This window comes from Esox lucius, chromosome 12 (genome assembly GCF_011004845.1).
Source record: "Esox lucius isolate fEsoLuc1 chromosome 12, fEsoLuc1.pri, whole genome shotgun sequence".
Taxonomy (NCBI): Eukaryota; Metazoa; Chordata; class Actinopteri; order Esociformes; family Esocidae; genus Esox; species Esox lucius.
The window spans coordinates 32820732-32832592 of record NC_047580.1 but is presented as its reverse complement, the minus strand read 5'-3'; the positions used below and the strand labels follow the sequence as shown (position 1 = coordinate 32832592).

Sequence of the window (11861 nt, the reverse complement as noted above, 5' to 3'; positions counted from 1 at the left end):
TCCAATAACTGAACACCACTCGGGTTCAGATCAGGGGGGCCGTTCCTCCCAATCACGCCCCTCCAGGTGTCACTGTCGTTGCCCACGTGGGCGTTGAAGTCCCCCAGTAGAACAATAGAGTCCCCAGTCGGAGCACTTTCCAGCACCCCTCCCAGAGACTCCAAGAAGGTCGGGTACTCTGCACTGCCGTTCGGCCCGTAGGCACAAACAACAGTGAGAGACCTATCCCCGACCCGTAGGTGCAGGGAAACGACCCTCTCGTTCACCGGGGTAAACTCCAACACATGGCGGCAGAGCTGGAGAGCTATAAGCAAACCCACACCAGCCCGCCGCCTCTCACCATGGGCAACTCCAGAGTGGTGAAGAGTCCATCCTCTCTCAAGGAGTGTGGTTCCAGAGCCCAAGCCGTGCGTAGAGGTGATCCCGACTACCTCTAATCGGAACCTCTCAACCTCACGCACTAACTCAGGCTCCTTCCCCGCCAGCGAGGTGACATTCCACGTCCCTAGAGCTAGTTTCCGTGTCCAGAGATCGGGTTGTCTAGGCCCCTGCCTTCGACTGCCGCCCGATCCTCTTCGCACCAGCCCCTTATGGTCCCTCCTGTGGGTGGTGACCATCAACTGGATTTTCCATTGCTCTCCTTTTGGCTTTCTCTGTGTTTTCTGTTTTCAACTTCCTCATCTTTACGACATTAGTTCTAACCATCTCACAAGATATCAATTACCTCAAGACATTATTCTTCGTTTGTATTATGTATTTTCACGTTTATTTTCATTTTAATGTTATATAGTGCTTTTCAAGCAAATAGACATCTAATACCAAGACAAAAAGCTTTACCCACTTTTCAGATGGCCCTTAGACTTTTGCACAGTACTGTAAGTATTGATATTTGTCAAAAATAACACTTTGCCCCTGTCTCTGCTGGTTTTAATATGTGTAGCTTATTGTAAATTTGATAGCTTGTCTTTCTATATCAGTCGTATTGTCTTTTACATGACTTTGCTACTGATGCAAAATGTCCTGGTCCTCTGATTAGTCTGTGGATTCTTCATTCTACCTAGAATATGTCCGGTACCCCAGTTGACGTCAAGGTTAAGATCAGGGTTAGGTTAAGGTTTGAGTTAGTTTAAGGTAAGAATTAGGATAAGTGTTAGGTGTAAGGTTTGGCGATTTGGTCCTGGATGATACGGAACCACATTTTTTGAGATTTTCTGTTTCAAATATCGTAGCCCATATAATCTGCCTCTTAAATCTCTAATTACAATCAGCTGTCATCTCACAGGATTGGGAAGCTGCTGTCATTGTTCCTTGAGGCCTTTCTGAATCTTGCCATGTCCGTCTAAAGTGTTATGATGCCTGGTCAACAAACAGTCAAACAGCCATCTGGTCACATATTTTTCTGTCTAAGGTTCCGCCAGACTTCAGAGCCATGGGGACATCACCAAATCTCTAAGGCTACAAAAACTACACATCAGCATATGACAAAAAGACATATTGAATGACTTTTTAACTGATTTGGCTAAAGCGTTTGACTGTCAAACATTGCATTTATATCAAAACTCCACAACCTAGGGATGTAAGAAGATTGTCTAGCTTGTATTGAAAAATGGCTGACCATAATGATGGCGGTATCCATAGATGGGCACAATTATAAAAGTTAATTTCATTAACCGTTAGTCCTTTCTCTACAAAATGTACATGAATGATCATTAATCAGTTAAATTCTTAAAAATGTAAGGGAAGTTAATGATAAACGTAATGTAAATTTTTATTATATAAAAAACTGCTCTGAACTGTACATGCTAGAAGCTTGCGTTTTTTCCCACAGGATTCCTGACTTCCTGACTAAGTCAAATGACATTACATTGGTTCTTTTCCATAAAGGTGAGGCAACGTAAAATAATGTTGAAGTTACAAAATTTTTGGAAGGTCTCACCCCAGCATAACAATGAATTGCCAATCCATCTCACTGATACTAGAGAGACATACTTTGTTGGCCAATCACAGACGATGTTTACCATACACAAGTGTTGTTTTTCACTCTTGACCTTGAGATTAGCACGCAATCTTACTGCAGTTTTTACTATGAAAATAACATCTAGATATTCAGCACAGCAAGCATTGGATTTGGTCTCCTTCCCCGCTCTGGGCTGAAGCAAAAAAAACCCACGGGATGATTTATCTGGTGTTTTAGTTAAGGGCCATCATACTCTTGATCTCAATGTGTGGCTTTAAAGAAAATGACAAAGCTGGTGCTGGCAGCATATATTTAGCTATGGATTTCATTACATCATTAAATTATGACAGTGATTGACAATCAATATGTTCTAAGGAGATGTTTGACCTTTAACTGCTGAAATAAGTACAATTAAGCTTGGATATAATTTCCTTTTCAAAAGAACCACTAAATATAAGCAGTTGGGTCCGGTGGAAATAAGTGCCGTCACCTGTCTTCACCTCTGACTGAGGAACAATAAAGCAGTCAAGAACAAAATAAAAAACAATAGAGAAAAGGCCTGCTATGTGATGACCTCAACAACCATTTGGTTGTACCTCATAAAACGTACAATGTGTTAATTTCATGAAAACAAGTCCATCCATCATCTTCCGCTTATCCGGGGCCGGGTCGCGGGGGCAGCAGTCTAAGCAGGGATGCCCAGACTTCCCTCTCCCCAGACACTTCCTCCAGCTCTTCTAGGGGGACACCGAGGCGTTTCCAGGCCAGCCGGGAGACATAGTCCCTCCACCGTGTCCTAGGTCTTCCCCAGGGTCTCCTCCCGGTGGGACGGGACCGGAACACCTTCCCAGGAAGGCGTTCCGGAGGCATCCGAAACAGATGCCCAAGCCACCTCAGCTGACCCCTCTCGATGTGGATGAAAACAAGTCTGAAGTGTAAATTCAACATTGTTCCGAAACCTATTTACTTTTGGTAGATAGCCGTTCCACATAACCGTATATCGCACTTTCACAATCTGAATCTGAGATATCGACTGTGTTCTGAACTACAGCATATTAACTGTGTAGTGCGGTACTTCTGACCCGAGCCCTCTACTGCTCTACACCTGAGATACCGTGCCAGTCAAGGACGCGATACTCCCGTGCTACTGTATGATAACAGAGGGCATGTCATGGTCAATGACCACCGGGTGAGTGGGTTCTGGTGTCCAGCGTAACTGTATATAAAGCCTTGCCTCTCCAGCTCTAACTTCACCAATAACCAAGAACCAGACAGAGTCATGATGAAGTGGGCTGTAGTCCTGTGTGCCCTGGTGGCCATCTCTGAGTGCAATGTCAAGTAAGTACCAACAGACTGTTCTTTCTCTCCTATTTGCGTTACATTATTTTTTTTATCTGCATGTGCAATCTGCCAAACGACCAAAGTGTAAATGCATTTCCAGGATCTCTCTGATCAAGGGGAAGACGGCCAGAGAGACCCTGATGGAGAAGGGTTTGTGGGAGGAGGTCAGCAAGAAGTACCCATACAACCCCATGGCCAAGTTCCTGCAGACCGGAGACGAGGGAATGACCAATGATGCCGACGTAAGCCGGAGACTGACGCTTAGCCTAGCCATTTGAGTGTAGGGCCGGTGACCACAAATCCCAGACGCAACAAGGTGAAAGATCTGTTACGTATCCACAAGCCAGGCCCTTCACCCTACCTTGCTTTGGATGAGCGTCTCCGTCTGCTTAGTGACTAAGATATGTAGATGCGTGAAGTGTGGTTGTAGTTTATTAACTTGGGTATGATACCAGGCTGGTCCCCAATGGGAGCGATTGATAAAGTGTACTATGGACATAATGCACATCTGTCTATTCATACTGAATTGCTCACCTTGTGTAATCCTCTCTCGGCAGATGTCCTACTATGGTGTGATCTCCATTGGAACTCCTCCCCAGTCCTTCAAGGTCATCTTTGATACTGGCTCCTCCAACCTGTGGGTGCCCTCTGTTTACTGCTCCAGCCAAGCCTGCCGTGAGTACACACTGTGTGGTCAGAGAAGTCTCCGAAACCTTATTTAAGTATAAAACATGTTGAAAAGAGTCTGGTTTCTTTTGACATAGAAGAACTATGTCAGTGTTAAAGCGTCACTACTTTGTCTGATTGAATAAAACAAAGTAGCTAGCAAGATTGAGATCACTGCAGCCATTAACTACCTCAACTAAAACTGGAACTGCAAATGTTTTGCCTAGAAATTTTGACTTTGAATTTGATATCTGGCATGTCTACCTGTTGTTGTGAGTCGCAGAAAAAAGTAGCGTGGTTCAAGGCTAGAAATTGTCAATGGAAAACATTGGTATCACACAATAAAACATATTCTTTATTTTATTTACCATCGCAATGTGTGTTGGCAAAAAAACTGCTATAAATTAACTGATAAACAATGAATGATCCAATTCCGGTGATTCTTTTACCCAAGTGTAACTTCGATAAAAAAAGGAAGGTTTGATATCTATAAAAGGTTAACATGCCATCTTGATTCAGTTAGTAGCTCTACACTGGCCCTGTAATCTAACCTTCATGCCATCTTGTGTCAGTTAGTAGCTCTACACTGGCCCTGTGATCTAACCTTCATGCCATCTTGTGTCAGTTAGTAGCTTTACACTGGCCCTGTGATCTAACCTCTATGCCATCTTGTGTCGGTTAGTATCTCCACACTGGCCCTGTGATCTAACCTCTATCAATCAATCAATCAAATGTATTTATAAAGCCCTTTTTACAACAGCAGTTGTCTCAAAGTGCTTTACAGAGACACCCGGCCTTAACCCCTCCGGGTCGGAATCCGCAGTATCGCGGAAAATCGGACACTGTATATTTCTAATCGTAGAATCCGAATGGTTATAGCTATTAACTTGCTGTTTCCTTTCCCGTGTGCTGCACATTCCAATGAAGCGATTGATATAAGATTTGTGTTCATGCGTTCATCACAGCCTTCGTAAGACGACCGCAAAGTTGCACCAAAAATGGGAGCCATTACGCACATCACGAAATGTAGCCTAGTTATATCCGCTGTTTAGAAGGCTAATCTTTGTTGACTAGTCGCAAACGGTGTGTGTACTATGTCATTTGACGCCTGGCATTCAATAGCAATTCAAATTAGCATACCCCGCGATTCTCAGGTATAAGGTGCGAGCACCCATTCCAAGTGGCCTCTACTTACCCAACACATCAGTCGAGAGAGTATCTAGAGATAAATTGCTTTGCTTTTATTCCAACAAAGAACATTTTCAACAACGAAAACTTTTGTTTATGCAAGATGGCAAAAAGGTTTACAGCCCAGCAAGTCATGGAACAGATCTTCGAAAGTGATGAAGATGCTGCAGCAGATTCTGGCCTGGATGACTTTTTTACTGACGAGGAAGAAGATTTCATCGAATGGAATTGATCGAATGGAGGATGAAATGTAAGTAGATTTCAATCATGTTGGGATCACCATGATTATTTCATAATGCGTGAATTGGTTTCCATGGCCTATTGTTACATAGTAGGCTACTGTTCTGGTAAATAGAACACGTATTCTATACAGGGTCGTTCTTGATTTGTTGTTACAGTTAGTAACCTACTGTTCTGGTATATAGAACCTAGACTAGAATGAAATAAGTAACGGAACCCAGTCCGGGATAACATTGGATTTGCTCTAGGTTTTATTGAGGTTTGTACTCATACTGACTTAGTGATAAGTTCACAGGGTTGTTTGGTAGGGTATATGTTTTTGCAAGCCATGCTTGTAACACCTCGTGAATGCTTAGGATGTTATCAACAACCGTAAAAAGGGACCCCTGAGTATGACACGCTCTTCCGTGTGAGGCCACTCATGGATGACATCAAAATAGCATGCAAGTCATTCTACCAGCCCCGGCTGAACCTCTCCATTGATGGACGGATGGTTGCCACAAAGGCCAAAACAGGGATGACCCAATACATGAAGGCCAAACCTACAAAGTGGGGCTTCGAACTGTTTGTGTTGGCAGACTCCAGCAATGGGTACACTTGTGACTTCACAGTCTACACTGGGAAGAGCAAGTTTGCCTTTGACTCTGTGGTGGGGCTGATGAAGCCAGCATTCCTTGGTTCAGGGTACCACTTGTACGGTGATAATTTTTATACCAGCCCACATCTGTTCAGACACCTCAGGTCCTTGAAATTTGGAGCCTGTGGGACCATCCGTGAAGGAAGGAAGGAGGCTCCAAAAACCAAGGTCAATGCCCTGACCAGGAAGTCCCCAAGAGGATCCCTGAGGTGGATTAGAGACGGCGACCTCCTCTTCACAAAATGGATGGACAACAGGGAAGTCTCAATGTGCTCCACCATTCATCCTGTATACTCAGGTGACACAGTACAGAGAAGGCAGAAGAGCAGGGAAGGACACTGGGAGACAAGTCACATTCCAATCCCAACCCCAATCATAGAGTACAATAAGTACATGGGAGGTGTTGACTTGTCTGACCAACTCATCCAGTACTACTCAGTGCACCACATAACCAAGAGGTGGTACAGGACCCTCTTCCTCCATTTCCTGGACATTGCTATTACCAATAGCTACATCCTACACAAGGAGCTGTGCCAGAGTGCACAGAGTCGGCCCCTGACACATGAGGCGTTTGTTGAGCAACTTGCAGCTGAGTTGTGTGGGGTGACATTGGCGGTTGCTGCCACACCAAAACTAACCAGACATACCCCTTTGCCTACCAGAGAGACAACTGACCAAAGCTCGAGGGCCACAGATGGACGCCTCAGGTGTGAGCTCTGCAAGCGAAATGGTGTAAAGAAAGACACTCCCTGGAAATGCGGTGAATGTGATGTGCCACTCTGTTTGCTTGCAGACAGGAACTGCTTCCATCTGTGGCACAGCTAAAAAGACTATTTGTGGGTGCTCATTTATTTTTGAGTAAGACCTGATTCATGGTAACTGATTCATGTAAAGAGTTATTTTTTCTTTTTTTTTTCACAGAACATTTAGGAACTGCTTCCATCTGTGGCACAGCTACAAAACACTTTTTCTGTTTACCTATTTATTTTTGGGTAAAACAATTTATCCCAGTAAATGTGCATAGTTCTATTTTTTTTATTGTTATTTGTGTTAGAATCAAAACCCCATGGTGATTTTCAGTTCTTGTATTTATGGATAATAAAAACCACAAAAAGATGCACGTGTGTTTTGCATTCATTGCATATACACAGTATAATGAGTTTCTCAGAAGGCTGTTATGATGTAGTTTTTTGGGGGGATTATATCTAGACATATTCGTGAAGCAATCAGTTTGTGGATAAACAAAAGGAACGTTTATCCCTATGGGAATAAACAGCCAAACAGACTCCACAGAATGGTCGCCAACCGAAGCGCATTGCGTAGGCTACAATTCCATAATTATCCTGAAAAATTATCTACAGGATCTTACGGCAGGCTTTTGCTAATATCTAGGCATCCTAACGAAGCGACTGGAAAATAGTTTGTATACATATGGATAATAGAGTCCGCCTGGTAGATTTGGACCAAACCGGTCACCATTACGCATTGAATTAGCCAAGTCTTCCGATGTTTATTTTTCGCCCAAATCACAAATAGCCCTTGTACCATACTTGTTCTAGGGGAAACATGATCTCTGCAACCTAGGAAGGATGTTACGTCATAGAAGTCACTTCCATAGAGACGATAAACAAAATTGAGGATCTCAACGTTCACTGATCAATAATGGCGATTAGTAGTTTTCGTTCCGGTTATGCAAGATAGCTCTTTGTTTTCATCCAAAACGTTTTAGAACATATTTGAACGTAATCAAGAGGCCGAGGAAGGTTATTCTGTCCAGGAACACTTTCTACCAGGCACGTGTAATGACCAACCAGCTGAGACAGCTCAGACAGGTGACGCATCCAGATTATAAGTGAGTACATCGCTATTTCTGATAAATGGCACCCTATTATGTCGTTTGTATTATAAAAATGATATGAAAATGTTTTTTTGTCAACATAGTATGAGGATGTTCATGGGTTTTTGGGAAAAAGTTGTAATATTTCTTATTTTATTAAGTCAAAACTATCTAACGTTCTCGTGCTGCCATCTGGTGGCTGTTTGGCGTCATCACAGGGAAAAAATCAAAAAAAGTTTTTATTTCTAAGTTATTTTATAAGGTTTTATTTCTAGGTACAAGAACCAACTTTTTTGGGGTGCCTATATTTTTGACCTTCTATTATTTGTTTTATTCATTAGTTTCAACTCAATGCAATGTAATATGACAGTAAAGGCATGAAACTGTCAGGGAATACCATTGAAACAAAACTTCATAGGGGTTTCAATAAAATGTTATCATCCTGAATGGCAGAAATGTTTTCCCGAAAAATATGTCTTTTGCCTTTCCAACAGATGAGTTTTCTAAATGGTGATTCAAAAGTCTGTTTTTATGTGTTATTATTGTAGCTGAGGGTGTGGTGAATACCAGGATATGCAATACTCCATGGTATCTGTTACAGAAATGAATCTAGGACCCAAAATGTCCAAGTAGTGACGTCGGGCCTGGAATGCCCACTGACCACTTTGGGTTAAACCCCAAGGAGCAAACAACAGTAGTGTTGAATTTCAGTGGCTAGGAAAAACTCCCTAAGAAGGTCGAATTTTAGGAAGAAACCTAGAGAGGACCCAGGCTCAGAGGGGTGACCAGACCTCTTCTGGCTGTGCCGGGTGAGATATTAAGAGTCCAATTGGAATAATAAATACATTTCTCCGGGCTAAATCCAGAGTCTATTTGATTTTAGACTAGGTCAGAAGTATGACCAGGTGGACAAGGACAGGGACAGCAACGGGCCCTCCAAACCAGGTAATCCGCAGGTGTGGACCAGGACCTCATCTCCTCCTAAAACTGGAGGAGACTGAGAAAAGTTAGTAGTACATCCCTCATATCCCCCAGCACAATAATATAGCAGCGTAACACCTTGGAACTGAGACGGGGGGGTCCGGTGACAGCTATGCCATCTTGTGTCAGTTAGTAGCTCCACACTGGCCCTGTGATCTAACCTCCATGCCATCTTGTGTCAGTTAGTAGCTCCACACTGGCCCTGTGATCTAACCTCCATTCCACGGGCTGTGCAATTCATCTCAGGGGACACAAAGTAGACTCCTCATGGACCTGTTGGTTCAGTGGCCAATCAGCCTGATTGTGTTTTACAGAGAACCATGTCAAATTCAACCCTTCGCAGTCCAGCACCTTCAAGTGGGGCAACCAGCCTCTGTCTATTCATTATGGAACCGGCAGCATGACTGGAAGGCTGGGCTATGACACCGTTTCGGTACGTTCATGTCAGTTGAACGCGTTATTCTGGTCCTGTGTTTTCCGGTAGCTGATGTGGGCTGCATGTGTGTTTTCAGGTGGGAGGCTTGTCTGTGAACCAGCAGATCTTTGGTATCAGTCAGACAGAAGCTACTTTCATGAGCTACATGGTTGCTGACGGCATCCTGGGACTGGCTTTCCCCAGCATTGCGGCTTCTGGGGCCACACCTGTTTTCGACAACATGATGAGCCAGGGCCTGGTGTCCCAGAACCTGTTCTCAGTCTACCTCAGCAGGTACCCTGGACTACTGAGTTAATAGTCGTAAAACTGACATAGTGTTTTTAAAATGAAATGTCTGTGTTGGCAATTTAAGCAGTTACCTAATGGTCTCTTCTCTTCCTCCACAAACAGCAACTCTGCTGAGGGCAGCGTGGTGTCCTTTGGTGACATCGAGAGTAGCTACTACACTGGACAGATCACCTGGATCCCCTTGACCTCTGAGACCTACTGGCAGGTCAGCATGGACAGGTACAGTTGCAAATCTCTGGGGTGTTGTAGGGTCTCTCACACTCACTGGAATACCTAGAATGTACATGGCTGCTTCCGTGTTTAAGTTAATGGCAGAACCAACTTTATTTTCTAAGTTTGATGATAATATTGAAAAACCTTCCTCACAAAGAGACCTCAGAATGAAAACACAACACATGTATGAGAGGGAAATATACTGTACATAATATACAACTGAACACAAAGCCAGTACACAGACTCTCCTGATATTGATCATTACAGTGTTACCATCAATGGCAACGTTGTGGCCTGCAACGGTGGTTGCCAGGCGATTATTGACACTGGCACCACCTGGATCGTCGGGCCAAACAGAGACATCAGCAACATAAATTCCATGGTCGGGTTCACACCTAACCAGTATGGACAGGTGAGTCCAACCACACACTTGCACAAACAGAGTCTCTCTCTCTGTCTCTCACACACACAAACACACACACACACATTGATTACACTTAAACAATATATTTTTCTAATCCTGAACCTAACCCTTATCTTAGTAACTTAAGCATAACTTTGATAACCAAAGTTTATGTCTAAACTTAACCTGACTAACTAAACTTAATCACAACCCCATTTGTAACTGTTGCCCTAAACAAATCCCTTTTTTCAAAATGATGACTTGAAGAATGTCCCAATTTGAATCCTTCTTTTAACCTATTATCGTTTGGGGACGTTTTTGTCCCTGTTGATATTTTAAAACATGAAACACACACACACACACTTGTTTTTTTCACAATTACACCTTGCTTAACCACACAATAACGTGTAACATGTTCTATATTACTTCTCTCCTAGAACTCATTGAACTGCGGCAACCTTGCCAGCACACCTGAGATTACATTCACACTCAACGGAAATGCCTTCACTCTGCCTGCTACTGCCTACACCACCCAGGTAGAGCCCAGTAACAAACATGCCGTTAAAATCTCTCTGACCCTGTCTGATCGTTACTGGTGGTGTGTTTAGACTGTCAATCTAACTGGTTAGCTCTATGTTGGGCTATTAGTTGTTCTGGTAGATTTGCACAGGTGAAAGAACTAATCACAGTCAGTGTTAGTTTGAGCTCCTCAACCAGACCACGTGTATACCTGAAACCCATTTATTTTAGTTACTGGAGCAAAAGGTCTAATATCTCTCATGAAAAGGCACCAGCGTAATACAAATAGGTAAAGACATTTCTGATTTTCTCTCTCTCTCTCTCTACAGAGCTCTTATGGCTGCGTTACAGGTTTTGGTAATGGCGGCTCTGACCAGCTCTGGATCCTTGGAGATGTTTTCATTAGACAGTATTATTCCATCTTTGACCGACAGAACAACAGAGTTGGTCTGGCCCAGGCTGTCTAAGAGATCCACTGATAAGACCCTTTCTAGAGATTAACTAGATGTCCATTTAGACCCCAGACATCTTAAATCCCAAAATCCTTAAGGAGATCATGACATGTTATAATTGGAGACATGCAAAATTCATATGAAAGCCAAGTAATATAACAAAACTAATGGATTTATTCCTAATACATTTACATATCTCTGTCACACATTAAGATCCATTTTAGAAATATGTCATAATGTGCAGCCAATATTTTTCATATGAATCAACATTAGAACAAATTGTGACACGTTGATTGTGAAATGTTCCGCTGCTACTGATGAATAAAATCTATAACTAGCAATGTCTGTGTACGGAATTTGATTATGTTTCATTCTCTTTCCCTGAGGAAAAGTATGTTTATGTTGAACCCCTGAATCTGATGTAAGAAATGGGGAAAACTGAAGGGAATTCCCAAGGGGCAGGTATAACCATAACAGAAATATTCCTCTGTAAACCTATAGACTAGACCAGGACTGGACATATGTATTTCCATCAGGGCACCATGTTAGGTCCTGTCCCAATATCCACACTGCACCCTGAGGTCTTCCGCGAAGATGTTAAGAGCAGAATTGGGACAGTTCTTTCTTCTCCATTGCTCGACGCCGCGGTCGCTACTCAACCCGGTAGTGCTACCTGCACCAAAACAACCGTTTTGCTTCCACA

General features: G+C 43.1%; 1 protein-coding gene across 1 annotated transcript; it reads left to right on the top strand.

Annotated features, from left to right (window-relative positions):
- The first annotated feature begins 3185 nt into the window (after positions 1 to 3185).
- LOC117595383 (pepsin A-like) lies at positions 3186 to 11499 on the top strand. The gene is made up of 9 exons (XM_034295869.1): positions 3186 to 3295; positions 3399 to 3540; positions 3856 to 3973; positions 9162 to 9280; positions 9360 to 9556; positions 9674 to 9790; positions 10052 to 10196; positions 10625 to 10723; positions 11036 to 11499. The coding sequence occupies exons 1-9, from the start codon at positions 3237 to 3239 to the stop codon at positions 11171 to 11173; spliced, it is 1134 nt and encodes a 377-aa protein (XP_034151760.1). The 5' UTR covers positions 3186 to 3236; the 3' UTR covers positions 11174 to 11499.
- Positions 11500 to 11861: the final 362 nt, after the last annotated feature.